Raw genomic sequence first — 17,513 nt, forward strand, 5'->3', positions numbered from 1 at the left:
TTTTTTCTGCCCATAATTGTCTTTCAATACTGCTATTTAATTTTTCAGTCCCTATGATAATTATTTACAAAATTTATTTTACAATCCTATATATTGTATATTCTTCATCTTCCCAATAGGAAAATGTCTTTAAAAATCCTTGGTTTTCTAAGGAGAAGGAGCGGGTGTAAGGTTAGCAGTGTGGTAGTTCAGTGAAACAAGCAAGAACTGTAGGTTCTAAACTGAAAGGCTAACTTTAGAAGATTACCTCAACAGGTGAGCAGATAATTTCAGGTAACTTCAGAGTCCTTTGCTTCCCTGCATTAAATGTCAATGTGCATTTCTCTGTTGACCGTTACCCCAAATATATAGATTGCAGGAGCTGAGTTAGATTCCAGATCAGCAAGATCATGTTTTCCACTGGAAGTATTCCAGATGATGATAAACATCATCAAATAACTCCAGGCTCACCATGAATGTTGATGAAAGCATAACTCAGACTTCAGGGACACGTGGTCTCACCTACCTTATCTAAATGCCACGAGACTTGTTTGAAATCACTGTAGTACCTGTGCAGCAAATGCTACGTGGATTTAGCACATTTTTGCAAGACTTCTTTTCTTTCAGCTGTGAAGCCGGCCTCTTTGCAGGTCAGAATGTCAGTGGATTCCCCACTCTTGTTCACTCAGGGCCCACGGTTCCCTCCAGAAGGTTGTCTCAATGTAATGGCTCAGCGCCACTGTCTGGCATGCAGAACATTCCTGGTTTGTCTCCGGAGATCCGCACTGCAAGTGCTGACATGTAACACCACAGCTGCGCAATTTGTCAGCGGACAAGGGGGAAGGAGCCCGGCCTCGCTCCGTCAGGAGGCAGTGCAGCTCTGGCCTTGGCGCTGGGCGAGCTCCGCAGCCTCCCGGAGCCAGGGCACCGCCGCAGCTCATGCCAGCAGACGGGGCTCGCACAAGTGGCCTGTCAAAAACTCAGTCCTGCACAACATCTTTCACAAGTGAGAGGTCCCAGGAATGGATCTGTTTGCCGCGGGCCAGATCACCGTATCCTCGCTATAACCAAACGTCATTTACAGGGGTGTAAATTGTTGCAGTCTTTGGTGCCGTTCTACTTAGGCAGGCTTCCAGAAATCACTTGTCTTCATATAAAATATTAAAAGACCCTACTCTGTAATCTAATTTATGCTCAGTTTGTCCTTGTGTGTCAGTAGTATTTATCACTATCAAATGGTACTCAGCAGTTATGCAAAATTCAATGTTTTACCATGGGTAGAGAAACCATTAAGTTTAGACTTTGCCTCCAGCTATGCATATATCCTTAGAACTTGCATGCACATAAAGAAGAATTAGTATTTAAAGGCTTGACAAATTAAGCTTTTTAAGGGCTGGATATTGCTTCTAATATAGTATCTCTAAAATTAAAAATTACTGAAGTAAAATCTGTACTAAATATATTAATGATGGGTATTTTTATTAATAGTGAAGACGTAGTAGTTATTACCTACCACTTTGGCAACGAGAGGAAAAACTCCCCACGCATATATTAGGCAGGAGTGGGGTAAACAAATAAATAAACAATTATTGTTAATTCTCTTGTGCTTATGGGGCCATGAAGGATGAGAAACAGAAGTGAGGATGACTGGAAGCAGACCAGTTACACCATGATATGAATGGAAGTATGTAATAGTGAAGGCATGGAAAGATAAGTCAGGTAATTAACATGCATATTTCAGTTATCTCAAGAGCTGAGAGTAACATGAAGGATTTTTTTTTTAAGCCTGTTTTTTCCTCAGAGTAGTTTAACATTCATTTTTTGCTATTGCCATTATGTTTTCTTTAATTACATCGTGCCGTTCCTTATGAAGTTGGCTAATATAGTTAAAATGGTACACATTTGCCATTTCTGCAGCTAGAAAAGAGCATGATACAAGCCATTAATGACATAAGCCAGCATTCTGGGATCTAAGAGTGTGTATACCTCCTAGGTATGGTCAGTTGCACATTCCAATATTTTCTAAATTTATAGTATGTGAATTGAGGATTATATTGTCACTGGCTCAAGGTGCTGAGGGAATACATAGCTTCTCATGGTACCTGCAAAAAGACATCATTTGTTCCTTCCACATTGTTCTGCATCAGGCTTAAAATTCTGCAGTGTTTGCCTCTCATTACCTGGCTGTCCCAGAATATTTGAAAGTCTCAGCTATCTGTGTCTGATAGCTTATCTCCAAAGGTTATCCTTTTGCATCTTGATTTGCTTGACTCTTGAAAGCACATGATCTGCACACTGCAGCAGTCAGTTCAGCTCCTGTTATGTTTTTCACCTTTCAGAGGTCTGGAACCAGGCTGTATCTCTTGGTGAATCATTCCTAAGCTTCATTTTCTGGTTATTCATGAAGTGATTATTTTGCTCCTAACCTAATGTATTTAGTCAAATTCTTCAGGTGATTCTGTTCTCTTATACAAACATCTGCTCTATAACCAACTAATTCTAAAGGACTAGATCTCCCCTGTATTTTCCTTTCAAACTATTAGGAAACTTTCTGCTTTCATATGTCAGAAAATTTTGCTTGTTTGCTTATAAAACAACTTGCAGGCTTGAGCTAAAATTTACCTGGTCCTTTGTAAATGTACCCTGAGTATTTCTGAACATCACCATTTCAATGACATGCAGTCATGAGCAGTAGAGGCCACACAGGTGCAGGAAAATGCAAAGCCAGAGTAACTGCAAAAGAACCTACCAGTTGTGACCACCTGTTGCCATTCACATCCAGTGAAAAGAAAATCACTGAAAAGAAAAAAGTCAAAAGTGGTGCTGACTGAAATATTTTTCAGGAGGAGCTGATAGAAGTAAATAGAGACTTAACCAGAAGGCAGATTTTACATACCCAAGCACTGGAAATTTCTGCTTCAGTCTTCAGCTTTTCTATCCAAACAGTGATCGGAGAGAACAGGAAAACACGTACAGCAAGCTCCAGAAACAGGATTCAGTGTAACCTAGGAAAACCTAATACATTGATAAAAATAAACTGACTGGACTGAAGCGGTTTTCATATTTTTTTCAGTGAATTTGCCTTCATTTGCTTTGGAAGTCGAGTAAGACAGTGCTTTCCTACCTCTCTCCACAGTCTGTTAAGGAGTATGATGTTGCCATTCTTCCTAGATGAAGTCTTTTATTCCTGCAACTGGATACTTATGTTACTTCAGTCCTATTTCAGAGATGACATCTTTCTACATGAAATCATGTTTGTATTTTAATGACTATTGCTGCTGCAGAAGCGTCACAACACTATCTAGATCACACTTTATAAATATGAATTAAAGTACCTGTGCACTGTAGTAACAGTAAAAAACTAGAGTTTATTTCCATTGTGTCTGGGTGCCTTACCCACTTTGGGAATAATCCATGTTAGATGCACAGTGGTACCTAAACTGGTGCTGCTCATTGCACCTTAAGTGAGAGGACATTTGCACCAGAGCACAACATGTACGGCTGAGCCGGCCCTGGCCCTGAGGTACTCGTGTTATCTAGGTTTTCCATTTTTCATTTTTTTTCTGACTGCTTCTTTTCCCTGATAATGAAGAGTTGATTATATATTAATTTTCAGAAGATTACAATTAAAGCAATTAATTCACCAAGGATTAAATTTCAGGTCGCAGAATAACAGATTCAGGCACGAACCAATGAAAGGCCATAGTCAGAGTAATAGGCAGATTGACACCTTTTATTCTTAGATGTGTTTCCTTGCTATTGTGTAACTCTATGGTTTAAAAAGCTCTTAGAGCAATGAAATAATTGCTGTTTTTGTTATTTGATGCTGAACTATTTGGGGAACACAGTATCCTGTATGTGCCTGGCTCCATCACTTTCCTACTTTATGATCCTTTTCTTTTTTCCCAGATTCTGATTTCTTGATCTGCTCCTAAAAATGGAATATTCTGGGTATGAGTTCATTTACACCAGAGAGCTGCTTCTGATTTATCCTCATGCAAGTTAGAACAGCAGTTAGATCCGGACTTCAGTTTTAGCATGCAGACTGGTTCAGCTGTAAACTCCAAAAAGGCATTGTAAGAGGTGAGGATTGTTTAATTGTATAGGGAGATGCAGTAAGCATAATTATCTCAGCTGAAATTATTAGCCAGGAGGGCTTTTTTCATGAGCTCTCATTAATACCCACAGCATAGATACTTCAAAAAAAAAAAAAAAAAAATCAACAGTTTAAATCTAAAATCATAGATATTTAATACATATTAATCAGCAACAGGAAAGTCAGTGTTTTGCCAATATTTTTGACAAAATCTCTATTAGCTGACACAAACAGGATATGTCTCTAGCCAAGGGGAAAAAACCTACAACTCTGATTTCTCGATGTACATAACTATGTTCCATATTAGTAGAATGGGAACTTGTATAGCTGTTAGCACTTGTTCAGTTCTACTGCCAAACCCAGACCCTAAAATTGTGGGTTTTGGATCAGCCCCTGTTTTTTTCTCTCTTATGGCAGTGCTCCAGAAATACTGTAAGAGTGGGCCAGAAAACTGCTTATATTGATTTCTTGAATAAAATAGTCCATGAATATCAGTCAGTCTGTGCTTGCTCACACCCACCCACTTTTTTCCCTGTAGGACAAACCTCTGAGTGAGCTTTTGTTAGTGCCTTGTGGTAAGGCAGGGACCAGCTGGCAGTGAGGGGTCAGTGCTTTTGCTACAGCAGATCATGCCAAGCCAAACACTGGGATATGACAGAAAAAGAAGAAAAAAAAACCCCAAAACCTTGAGAAGAGGCAGGCATAGGGGTGAGAACTGTTAAAATGAATGGAGAACATCTTTGCAGAGTTTTAGGACCCCATGCTGGGACTGCATGCCGAGATGTACAGTGGATGTATTTAGTGCAGAAATAGTAGTGCCTAGTAAAACACACTTGATCCATTATTACAAGGGATGTAATATGTCTGTGCGAAGTAACACGTTCTTGTGACTATCCACTTCCTAATCCAGGGCTGTGCATTAGTGTCATAGCTGTGCTCCTGCTGCCCTCTGAGCCATGAGTCACCATCTTTCACTTCCTCAAATAATTACAGGCAGCAGTGGCTGCTGCTTGGTCTCAAGGGCTTTCACTGCTACTCAGGAAATTCACACGAAGCCACTTTTCTGTGGATGATCAGTGGACACTTGGGATTTACTTTAAACCTTGGGCAGAAATGGTCCCACATGTTAATTTTTTTTTCTCATGAGTTGCCTCACCTGTCTGCCAGACCTTACCTTCCCTTTGCTGGAAGATCAGACATCTTGTAGCTACACAGTGCTGACCACCCCTTGGCCCTCTTTGAACCAGAAAACACATAAATGGCTTTTTTTTTCCTTATGGGAAAGGATGTGAAGCTCCATTTTTTGTACTTCTCAGAATACAGTGTAAGTCAATGTGTCTAAACGCATTTGGTATTCATTTTTAGAAGGTGTATTTGGTGTTACATTACCATTAAGTAACTGAGCAACTGAAATCCGGCCCAATTCTCCACTGCCCTGCACCTGGCTGGTGCTCTCCATCTGCAAAGTGTAAAGTACGTGATTAATGCAACTAACTTAAAATTTTCCAGTCACCGGAGGTGGCATTTTGTTCCCATTTAGAAAGCTACATACTTGTAAATGACTGTGCCAGGTGCAGGGGAGGAGAACCTGACCCCTTCAAAATTCGTCTTTCCCCTGAATTAGGATTAATTTTTCAAAGGAGCCAGGATGTTTCTGCTTTCCTCAGTGGGTGTGCTGGGGGGAGGGTGTGAAGCAAGCAGAGGTAGTGCAGGAGCAAGTATTGAAATGGTCTTTGACTAATCCCTCTAATAAACATCACGTTACAAAGGGAGCAAGGGTTGGAAGAAACATTTTCAGTGTTACTTGTTTAGTGCAAGAGCGCAACTTCTGCTCCATTGGTCATCTGAAATTTCCTCCCAAAACGTGTACAGGTAAAACTTTTTTGTCACATTGTATTATCAGGAAGCAATTCCACTCCTTAGTCCTGTGTTATTACAAGCAGCAGGTAAAAGCCTTCCTGAGTAGGTCTTGATCGCACTAACGTGTTTGGAGGCGGGGAGCCCAGGATCCACATCCTTTATTAAAAACCCATCCGACAGAGCCTATGTCTGATAAATGACTGATAACATTTCTTCAAAGGTGCTACCAGCGAGGGATTAGAACAGTACACACGCTTTTCGCCTTGCCCTCGGCGTTTCATGATTGTAAACTACGGCCGGAGCGTGAAGGGGCCGGTGCTGGCCGGTGCTGCTCACTCTTTGCTGTACGGCCCATCCTTTGCCAAGCGCGGCCCCCGGGACCATCCCGGGCAGGGCCAGGTGCGCCCCAGCCGCCCTGTCCCGAACAGGTGCGCGGGAGCCGCCCTGCCCGGCCTGGGACACGGGGCACAGCCGCCGGACAGGTGCGGGCGGAGGAGGGAGGGAACGGGCCCGGCGCCCAGGTGGGGCCGGGCCGGGGGCTCCGCCCGCCCCTCCCTTCGGCCCCGCCAGCGCCTTTGGGGCTCCGCGCAGCGCCGGCCGCCCCCGCCGGTGGCCGCAGCCCTCCGGCAGGGCGGGCTCAGTCGCTGGGGGTTGCCTGTCCCGCCGTCGCCGGCCTGGCGGGGGGGCGGCGGGGGGGAGCACGGTTGTCTCCAGGGCCGGTCCTCTGCCCCCTCCCTCCCGCCGCCGCGGCCGAGGGCTGCGCGGCCACCCGCGCCTCCCGCCGCAGGGGCCGCCCCGTATGGTCCACGCCGCTGCCATGAGCCAGGCCCCGGCTCCCCGCGGCGCTGACCCGCCGGAGAGCGATGCCCGCAGCGGGGCCCCCAGCCGAGGGATGCCGCCGCCGCCGCCCAGCCTGCCCCAGCTCCTCCACAAGTAAGAGCCGCCCCGCGTTCCGCCGCGCCGGGAGGGCGGGCGGGCAGGCGCGGGTCCTTCTTCCTCCCCGGTGGCGGTGCCCCCCTTCCCTTCCCTTCCCTCCCCCCGCGCCCAGACTGACAGCCGGGCGGGCGGACGGTCGGCCCGGCACCGGCCCTGGCCGAGCGGTGCCCCGCGGGGCTGAGCCTCGCTCCGCCGTGCGGGTGGCGGCGGGCCCGTCCCCGCTGTTAGGGGCGCGGACTCCCCTGAAGTCCGGCAGTGGCCTCGCTGCCCTCGGAAGTTTTCCGCCCCAAAAGCCGCTCGTGTCGGTTTCCCGAAGGTTCGCCCCGGCACCGCGCCTTCCGCACCCGGGAGCTGGGCCGGGGAAGTTTCCGTCGCTTGCCCCGCGGCGGTGTGTGCCGCCCGCCCGGCCGCCGTTCCGCTGCTGCGGTCCCCCGGCAGGCCTGGAGCGAGGGGCTCGTGGGGTGCCCGAAGCGATCGCTTCTCTGCCAAACTGTCACGGGAAAAGTAACCTCTGCGGGCATGGGAGTCTTATTAACGAGTGCAGTGATGCAAATGGCATTTTGCTGTTTCGTTTTCCACCCAGAAAGAGGGGGGGAAAGTGCTTCTGCTACCCAGATGCGGTGGTTCTGGTGATACTTATCTGGCTATATGAGAAGCTTGAGGACAAACCGAATGCTCTGTAGTTAATAGGTGGAGCATGAGTAAGGCCTAAGCGGATGATCTGTGTAGATTCAAGGTGGTTGCATACACCGTATCTGATTTTTCCCCAAGCCGTAACATATTAAAAGGGGGCTTTTAATCTGCTAACAAATACCCGGCTATGGAGCTATTAGAATTGCCTTCTATGACTTTAAGATTTTGCTGCTTGAGTTGACGAGCAGGACACTGGGTGCTGCGCAGTGGTGAATGTTGAGAACCACTTTCGATATCACGTCCCGCACCAAGTGGACTGAGCCCGTGTGCGGCCCTCGAGCAAAGCGCGAGTATGACAAAGCGCTGAGGAGCTGCGCTGCCTTGCCGCTGGGCTGGAGCCGCTCTCCTGCAACAACAGCAAAGGCGCTGGGCCAGGCATCTCCATTATCGCTCTCTTAACAAAACCCAACAATATAACTAATGGAAACGCTTTCAGTTCTCTTACATTTGCAAAGTACACACACGTATAGAAACACTTATGTGCAATGTACGCTTTGGTGTTACTGCGAATTTGAAGTGAGAACGTGATTTGAAGTTGGGAATCGCATCAGCTTTTGTAAATTTGTAAATAACTGGACTTTCAAACTGTCTGCAAAATGTGGTCCATAAATTTGATCCTTGATTTTCTTTTAGTCTGTTTGCTTTTAAATCTTGGTTTGTAACTTAATCGTGAAAGCGTTCAGGGTTCTTGTTACCTAAATTTTTATTGCTGTTTGGAAATAGACTTGGAGATTTGCACTGCAACTGAAACGCTAATGGTCTCTTCCTAAGTCCACTGGGCTGTTGCTGTGGTACTTGTGAAATACTGTGCAACTGCAGAGTAATTTACACTTACTCAAAATCAGTCTTGAATTTTAAACTGCAGTCACTAAAGATGACCCTTATTTTCTCACAATCACCAAGACGTTCTGTGGCTGCGTATTGCAAGTCACATAGGTAGTGCTGTTGGGAATACTTCACGATCGTGTTTCTGATGTGGTGTGTGCTACGTATGACGGCGTCACATTCTTGCTAGTCATGCTTCCTACCAAATTATAGGTAGGAAAACTTCAAATGGTTTCCTTTTGACCCTTCCTTTAATGGAAAGATTTGAGAGAGATGCTGTGTTCGGAGAGTTCTTTGTCATGGTAATGTGACGCAGGGTGGCAAACATTGAACATCTCCATCTAAGGTCCTGCAACTTGATCGTGCACTTTTGTAACCGTGTGGCGTAATTTGGCTGTTTACCTGACAATTAATAAATGCACTGATTTGGAAACGCGGGCAAATTGTACTTAGTTTTGCTGAAAATAACTGGTATTTTAGAATCTAAACTGAATATTCAGCGAATTTGGAAGACAGATGTTAGGGAATATCCAAAATTGCTCTTCCATATTTATTTCTAGCGCACTAGAACAGGTATTACGACTGGTAAAATACAATGGAAAGGAAAGCAGTGATTCTTCTACAAAATGGAGTCATGGGTTCATTATAGGAAAGAAAACACTGATCTTATTTTCTGCGCATTTCAGTCCTTTTGGACTTTTTTTTAACAATTGCCATCTTTTTGTAAATAAATGGGCAGTTGCAGAATGCTACTTCACAGAATATTCTGATCTACTTGGCTCTGGTGTTTAACAAAACACCTCTCTGTTTCAAGTCTTTCACTATAATATAGTATAAAATATACATTTTTCATCATACCATTTAAACTTTGAAAGCTCTCTGGATTTCTGCTTTCTTCCCCCTCAGTAATTTTGGTAGGGAGGTTTACAGATGTTAGGTGAAGAGCAACATAATTTTAAAAAATGGCTTCCTACATGGACAGCTGATAAAACTTCACTATGAGTGCTGGACTTCAAACAAGGGTTAAAATCTAGTGAAACTGAACATCTGAAATGACTTAGCAGCTACATTGGCTGAACTCATGCAACATAGGTAGCATGTACTATATTCTTTAAATTCCCCTTTACTTTTACATTTATAATGTAATTTTAATATAAAAGTATTACTAAACTTCTAGTTGGAATTCCCTGCTGATAGTATCCAACTACAATATATAAATTGAAATATGCTCTCTACATGTTGTACTTTTTCCTCCTGAGTGACAACGTCAATTGAGTTGATAGTAATGGTACAATGATAAGGTTACAGAGTTAAAGCATTCCATCTATGCAGGTTGTTGTGATGTTTGATGGGAAAATACTTCTTATTTTCCAAAACTAAGAGCCTTATTGCAGTCAAAGCCCTCAAGCTGTAGAGCTGAGAATGAGAAATTACTGGGAAAGGGAAACCTGAATTTACATGCTTCAGAGGATGATTTACAAAAACATACCCTTCTGTATGAAATAAAGCTGAGAAGAAGAACAGTTGTAATGGTGCTGGCCAGTGTTCATAACCGGATTCTGCTGCAGTTGTGAGGAAGGAGTGGAAATGCAGGGTAGGGTCTGTAGTGACAGCAAGTAAGTGAAACACATGCTGGATATCTCTGAAAAGACCAATGTTTGTTTGGAACTGTTGGCTTGGGTTTTTTTCCCTCTCTTTCGGTAAGTCCACTCTTATGAGAAAATTTATATGGTTTGAAAGTTTTGTTTATAATTTGCAGTCGTACTACGAAATGTAGTTTTTAGATGTGAGGTCAGTGTGTGACAAGTTTTAGTACCTGTTGTTAGATTGGCTGGAGTGGCTAAGCAGCATGAGAGAGTGGAGAGTCCTATTAATAATTCCAGGTGTGTGATTCATTGCAGTCTGACAGAGCAACTAGCTGGAAATAACTGAGAGAAAGGACTGAGTGGCTCTAGGTTAACTATAGAGATGTTGCATGAAGAGTGCTTTCTGTGAGAGTTCTTGCTGAGAACATTTGCCATAAGTAAACTCTGTGATTATAGGAAACCTCAATGTATTGAAATCCAACTCTGTATGCTTTTGGTTCTAATGATTTGTCATGGGTCATATCTGTCTGGTGGAAATGTAGGAGTTTTTAACTCCCTGTGTTGATATAGGAATATATGTTTGATTTACAAATTGAGTAAAGACACCTGAAAACAATGGGGGGAAAAACAAAGATAATATTTCTTGTTTTTCCTAAGGGGTTGTGCCCTGGAGATTTTGAGCTCCTCTGGAAGGAAGATGGAATTTCCAACATCTGTGCCCGAGTTGTCATCAGTTTGTGCCAGTTCTGGGGGCAGAGAGGAGGAAGCAGGCTGGTGCTGAGTGCTTTGAGTCCTTTATTTCCTACAGCAGTGAGGAGAAAACTTGTTGGGAAAAATTACCTCCAGCTTATCTCTTTTTTTTTTTTTTTTTTTTAAATCTAGCCCATTATGTTAAACATGTGGGGTTTTTATTTACTTCATTGTCTGTTTGTTTTGTGTAGTGTGGGATTTTCTTTTTCTTTTTCCTTTCTTTTTTTCTTTTTTTTTTTTTTCCCCCTTCCCAACTCTAAGTCTCTCAGGAGAGATAAAATATGAAAAGTGCTCCCATTATATAGATTAGTCATGGCAAATAGTTTGGCATATATGGCAAAGGCTAAGCTGATACTTAACAAGGAGAAACACTGGTTTTACTGTTTCTCTTCTTACTGTTACTGATACAGGCTCTCCATACTTGTTTGCCTTTTAAAGTACATCTCCGAAATCTTAGTTTTTTCTCTTCTTGATAGGGCTCTGAAAGCTCACGGAGTTTGTGTTGAGACAAATCCAACAGCCCTGACTGGAGATGAAAACAAAACAGAGGCAGCTGTAGTCGTCTCAGCTGAGCAGCTTTACCAAAACAAGGGACAGGAGTTGCAAAAGCAGCGTGGTGTGGGACTTGCCAGAGAATGTGTAAACCCACATTGTTAAGCTCCTCCTTGTGTTTCCCATTTATTGTCTCTATATTATGAAACACTCGGTAGGGGAAAATGCAGTTTTTCCGGGTTTGTCTGGCTTCTTGCTGTGTAATTACTGACACTTTGCCTGAGATTAAGAATCAGGATTTAAAATGCCAAATGTGTGTGTGCATGGAGGGGACAGGGACAAATGGAGGATGCTTCATCTTTAAGTTTAGTTGTTTTCCAAAAGTAGCATCAGTGATTATAATCATCTGCAAGTCACATAATTAAAATTCCTTATTTATTTATTTTAAAATTTATTTTCTTTTTTTCATGGAAAACAATGACTTGTCCTTTATATCAGCTGTGACCCAAAGGTTAAAGATGACTTAGTCATATGGATGTTTTCCGTTTTAAACAAAAATGACCCCAAGTGTGGAGTTTGGGACTTGGTTTTGTTCTGTTTGGTTGATTTTTATTCTTTAATCTCTGATTTAAAAACCTAACAGCTTACTGACAGAAAGGCAAAATAAAAAGATTGAAGAGACGGCACAGAAGTGCAAAAGCAGAAAGGAGTCAGAACAAAAGAATTTAGAAAGAATCTGTTGCATGCAAACATTTCCAAGTAATCTGACTTTTATTATCAGTTATCAATCAATTCTTAGTTGCCCAGAAATGTCAGATTTTAGTGGAGAGAGACATAACAGCAGCAATGCCAACTTTAGAGAAAAACAATGCATAATTTATAAGAAGCACAACACCTGACAATGGAGTCCTCTTTAGTAAAACTCAGTTGCCTGGATGTTGTTTTTTATTGAAAATTTAATATACTGTTCCCATCAAAGGGAAGACTGGAAAATATGTTCCTTTAGCTCTCCTCTTAATTCACCACTTGTCCTTTCGGAGCTGTGTGCACCTAACAGTGAGAGTCATGTGTGACCTGCTGAGCTACTGCTATGCTGTGGTGCTAAAATCTTCCTGATCTCATTGGGAGGAAAGGAAAATGGAGATGGAAAAAATGTCAGTAACCAGTTCTGGTCCTTTCTGGGGACTGTCAAAATGCGAGGAACTAGATCTTCAAAGATACATTTTTACTTCATAGAGACTGTAGAAATTTTTTTAGGAGGGAAAAATGGGTTATTTGCATGAAATAATAATTTCAATCCCTTTAAAATACTCCTTCAAATAGATTCCGCTTTCTCAGAAGAGTAAGTTGTCTTGATTTTTCTTTTATTTAAATGAATTAATTTCATATGACGCACAGCTAGGCACTTTATCAAACTGACTTTATTCCCTCTGAATATACTCCTCCCTTTTTTCCTCCTCTTCATCCTTTGTAACATTTTATAGTTGATTTAAGGATGTAATCGCTCTGTTAGCCTCTGCCCCTCTCTGTGTCCAGCTGCTTTCCTTTTGTCACGCTAATGACCCGTCACAGTGGAGCTGTCACTTGACACAGAGGGGGAAACCAGAAAACGTCTCCCTTTGGGCTTTAGAAACGTTTAATATCTGTCCTGTTCTGACAGCTCAAGCCTAGCCCGTTTTACAAATGCCTCTTGCCTATTTAGAAGAAAAGCCGAATGAAAGCATTGGGTATTCTGTTGCAGGAAGGGGGCAAATGCTTGTTTTCTTAAAGGATCAGTAGATATGATTGCGCAAGCAGTTACTTTGTATCAGGCTAATTGCATTTCTAGGTGTGTGTGCAAACTTGTGAAATGGGAGTTTAACTGATATTGAATATGCAGCTTGTGGCACAATTATCTTTTGCATCTAAGGAACTACAAGGAGGATGCATTTGTTGTTAGTCTGTGTTGGGAGATGAGCTGAACAGGCAATGAGCAGGACCACAGTGGAGTTATTCTTTGTGGCTGTTGCTTGAATGATGCAGTTCACATTCGTTCTTTGTCATCTCTGTTGTTTAAAGATGTGCAGCTGTCTCACCAGCCTTTGCAGAGCGCTCCAAAGATGCCATGAGCACTGCCTGACTCTGGGGGTGACAGGAATCTGTAGCTATGCTGGTTGTGAGGAGTAGTCTATCTCCTGCATGGTTTTGACTCTGAAGCCTGTGTTCTGTAAAATCTTGATGAGGATCACTCCTTGGAGAGAGGATTATGCTGGATTACTTCTTCTGAAGAAAAGACAGGGACAAGATAAGGAAGTCTTTAACTCAGTTCCTTTGAGTAATGTCTTCTGCTGGCCAGGATGAACGGAGAAAATGGCATTTTGGATAGGTTATGAGCAAGGTCCCTGAGAGCCTTCTGGTCACTTGGTCCCTTCTCTGACTTAGCAGCTTTTGAGATAACAAAAGCATCTGGTGTTATCTAGTCTTAACTTTCCTCATCTTGCCATAAAACTTGTGATTTTCTGTAGATTAGGATGCAGAGTTTTAGAATTCAAGCAATGTGAAATGTCTTGAATTTGGCAGTGTCAAAAGCTATAGTTTTATGTGTCACGTCTTTGCTTATTTCCTGGATGCGCAGAGACTTGTGAGTTGATGGTGTCTGTGAGTTAGGGCCACTTCTTTGGAAATGTGCAGGAGTTGCAATGCATTTTTACTTATATTTTAATATTTGTCCTAAGAAAGAGGCTTTAAGTACCTTTTCAGCAATTGGCTTAATGGCTGACATTGCCTTTACTGAGATAACAAACGCAGTCTGTTTCTGCAGGAACAAATCCTACTTCTGTCTCTGCTGATTAACGTTTTCCCCCTAAGGGAAGATGTGCTAAGTAGTTTTAGTAGGTTGATGACACATACAGTTCCTTACATTGACTAAATTTTACTATTCTATTTTTGGCCTCATTTTAGAAAAAAAAAAAATTAACAATGTCTTTCTCACCCTTCTTGGATATAAAATGAGAGCAGATTAACTTCTGGTAATGAGAAGGTTGCTCCAGTCCCTGCAGAGCTGGGCACAGCTATGGGCATTTGCATGATTTGCAGTTTGGATGCTCTTCTGGGGATTGTCAGAGATTTCCTCTGCTCCTCCACATAAAATTCTGTCAGAGATTATGCACAATTCAGACTAAGGATGGCATTCAGAGAAAAGATGACTGACATCTTCTGGAACCGTAGAGAGAAATATTAGCAAACTATGATGAGGTTTTTTTTCAGCCCTAGGCTCCTCTTACCTTCCAAAATCTTCCATTAACACATCTTAACACTCACACCCTTGTTATCCATGTACTCTACACCATCCATTTGTGTCCCTCTCATGGCACATTCTTTTAAGGTCACCTACAGTTTTCCACCATCCTGCCAGCTCACAACCAAACATTGGCCTCTTTTCTTTATTTACTGCTTCATTCAAGGTCACTGTTGTGTTGTGTAGCAACACCTCATGGTGCAGACAGGGCTGACCCTTTTGCTGGCATCTTCTGTTGACTCTGAGCTGAACCAAGAGCTCTGCCTCAGGTTGCTCTGCTGTGCTTTGCACTTAGCAAGGGTCGTGGTTGCATTTAGAGGTGAATACGAGTGTAAGAACTACGGAAGTATAGTGACTGGGATGGTGATATAGGTACATCTGTGGGTGGCATGGACAAACAGGTTCATAAGTAAAGTGTTGTAATAAAATAACCAGTTCTGTGGTACTTGAAACCAAGTCAACTAATTTTCTGCACTTGAACATACCTCCTCATTCCCAGTTTCTGGTGAATAAAAAAGTGCTAATTAAATTCTCCAGATTTGACAATGAAATTTAAATTAATCATGTCATGTGTCTTTGGTAGATCAGGCTTCTGAAAGACATGGGATCATTGCTGTCCCACCTAAGTTCTGTAGGTTTTGTGCATTGAAGAGTACTAAAACATTGAATTTCCTTCTAAATTAAAAAAAAAAAAAGAGTTAAATTGAAATTTGCAAAGGCTAGAAGTGACTTTGTCATTTTGTGTAGATGTTTAAAACATATCTGTGCAGAATAAAGCAATATGTCTTTATATTATAAATATATAACATCGTTTATAGCTTAATATAAATAATGTTAGGTGGCCAAGAGTTTGCTTGTTAGTGGTAAATTCAAGAACTTGAATTCCTCTTTGGATATAGTGTATGCACTATGATCTTGTAAAGCCTTATCCATACACATGAAGATTATTTATGTGTATGAGGCTTTAAAGGATCAGATCCTATCATCTAAATTTGCAAGGCTTCATGACTCTACTGTTTGTTTTTTGGGGTAATTGCTGGCAGAAGAGACCTAATGTAGTAGAAGCCAAAGTAAATAATAGGAAGTTACCTTATGTTGCAGCATTAAAACTTCCCTTTTAAAAAAGAGCATGGGTCTGTGCAGGAAGGAGTACGGATTCATGCTCCTTTGTGGTGCTTAATAGTATATTAGAGGTCTGACATGTTTTCAGACCAGTACTCTGGAGTGTTGAAGCCTCACCAGCTGCAGGGATTTGTAGAGTTGGAGATGGAGAGGGGTCTACAAAGAGCCCATCAGCTCCTCTGCACAGCGCTGCCCTTGCAGGGAGACATCACTGCTGTCTTCCCATTTGCACTGAGCATTTGGGAGAAATAAGGCATGGTCTTATATCTCTCATCTAAGCTGGCTTCTTGCTTTGCTTTCCATGTAAATTCTCAGGATTTTTTTTGGTTGTTTTTGCTGCCCTTTTAAAATGGAATGACATGAAAATAGCAGATACAATTTCAGAGAAGCTTTAATAAATTTTATAATGATCCTTTTTATCCCCATCCATATGGCAAGAACGTAATATATCAGCAAATAATATTATTTTCTGGATCGCTGGCAAAATTTATGGGGGGAATCTGCTCTTAAATGGCAAGACACCAGTTTGTAGTCTTTTCTGTACAACATACTGTCTCTTAATGTGTATTTTGGCAACGCTTGTAATCTCCTGCTCTGTAAAAATGTAAGATCCTTTTATACAAAGATACGAACACTCAGAAGGGAGCCTCCACATGCTTGTCTTACTGGTCTATTTAGTATGATAGATTTTCCTTGTACCCTTCTCTAAAGCATTAAAACCTACTGTTTTGCTTTGACATTTCTGTAATCTCAAACTGTATTATGTAGAAGTTGGTAGCAGTGTTCAAAGCCAAGGACTTGATTGGCAAGTTTTAGCTGTGAGTAAATTTTCACAGCTGATCCATAAATCCCCAACAGGCCATTAGGAGCTTCTGAGCGGCTCTGGCAAACTCCCCTACAATAATTGTAGTTTTAAGTTTGTTATATTTAGTTTTCTCACCTCTTAGCTGGATGCCAGGCAGACCTCACCAGAAGTAAACCAGCTCTGTATCTACTTTTTTATTCCAAGCTAGCAGTTTGCACAAATAGCGCAGCGTGGGAGGAGGGCTTGCTGGTTGGCTCCTGGTAGACAAAGCAGGAGAGACTGACCAAGAGTGACTTGTGACAAATGGACCCCACATCTGGGGTTAGACATTTTAGTAATTCGAGGAGACTTGGAGTACATAATTTTTAGCCCTCCACCTCCAGCCCCTGTTCTTAAGAAATATCAAAAGCATCAAACGAACAGGAAAAAAAAAATGCATCTTCAAGCTTGAACGTGACAGAGTTGTATATAACTGTGTGAGACAGAGAGGCAGCTCTTAATTTAAGTTCCCTGAGGTAATTGTACTTATTTATCTGTAGTGAAGCTGGCAGTGACCAGCTTTTAGGAGTCAGCACTACTCTAAGAACAACTGCTTGGGTGGCAGTGGTGGGGGCAGCAGGAGTTGATGGTGGGAGTTTTGCTGGATCACCTGGAAGCCTGGCTTGGAGAACACATCCCCCTCACGTGTAGTAAAGCCAGTTCTGTAGGGACTGCATTGCATCTTCAGTAAGTCCTGGAGAATGTTTCTTATATAGTACAGCCAGACAGCCCAATAAAGCCAGGGAGGTTCCTGTCATTCCCCTGCATTTAGATCCTGCTGGGCGGGCTCTGAAGCGAACTCAGACTTGACTGCTTGTTTGAGCAGGCAGTAAGGATTTTGTGTTTCCTTCTGAAATCAGAACTGCTTTGCCAAAGATGTACTTGCCCCTTGATGGAGTCTGGTGTATCACCTTGCTGAAGGGGCAAGAGGGGTGTGTAGAAGGAAGGTGTGTCTTCATGGTAAACTCATTCAAAGAGTATTTTTCATTTTTCAGAAGACAGGAAAATAAATTGAATGTCTCTGTCTTCTGCCAACCTCTCCTACCTAGAACC

At 42.5% G+C, this 17,513-nt stretch overlaps 1 protein-coding gene across 4 annotated transcripts in view; it reads left to right on the top strand.

The window, feature by feature from the left end:
• The first annotated feature begins 6,734 nt into the window (after positions 1-6,734).
• Positions 6,735-17,513, top strand: part of RBM20 (RNA binding motif protein 20) — a 98,362-nt gene continuing 87,583 nt past the window's right edge. For 3 of the 4 annotated variants that reach the window (XM_040072129.1, XM_040072132.1, XM_040072130.1), the window contains exon 1: positions 6,735-6,868. In XM_040072129.1, the coding sequence (XP_039928063.1) occupies positions 6,735-6,868 (134 nt within the window). Of the gene's footprint in view, positions 6,869-9,815; positions 10,090-17,513 lie in introns of those variants that run through there. The other variant, XM_058421447.1, reaches the window with a different exon arrangement.

This window comes from Hirundo rustica, chromosome 8 (assembly GCF_015227805.2).
Source record: "Hirundo rustica isolate bHirRus1 chromosome 8, bHirRus1.pri.v3, whole genome shotgun sequence".
In the NCBI taxonomy this organism is placed as follows: domain Eukaryota; kingdom Metazoa; phylum Chordata; class Aves; order Passeriformes; family Hirundinidae; genus Hirundo; species Hirundo rustica.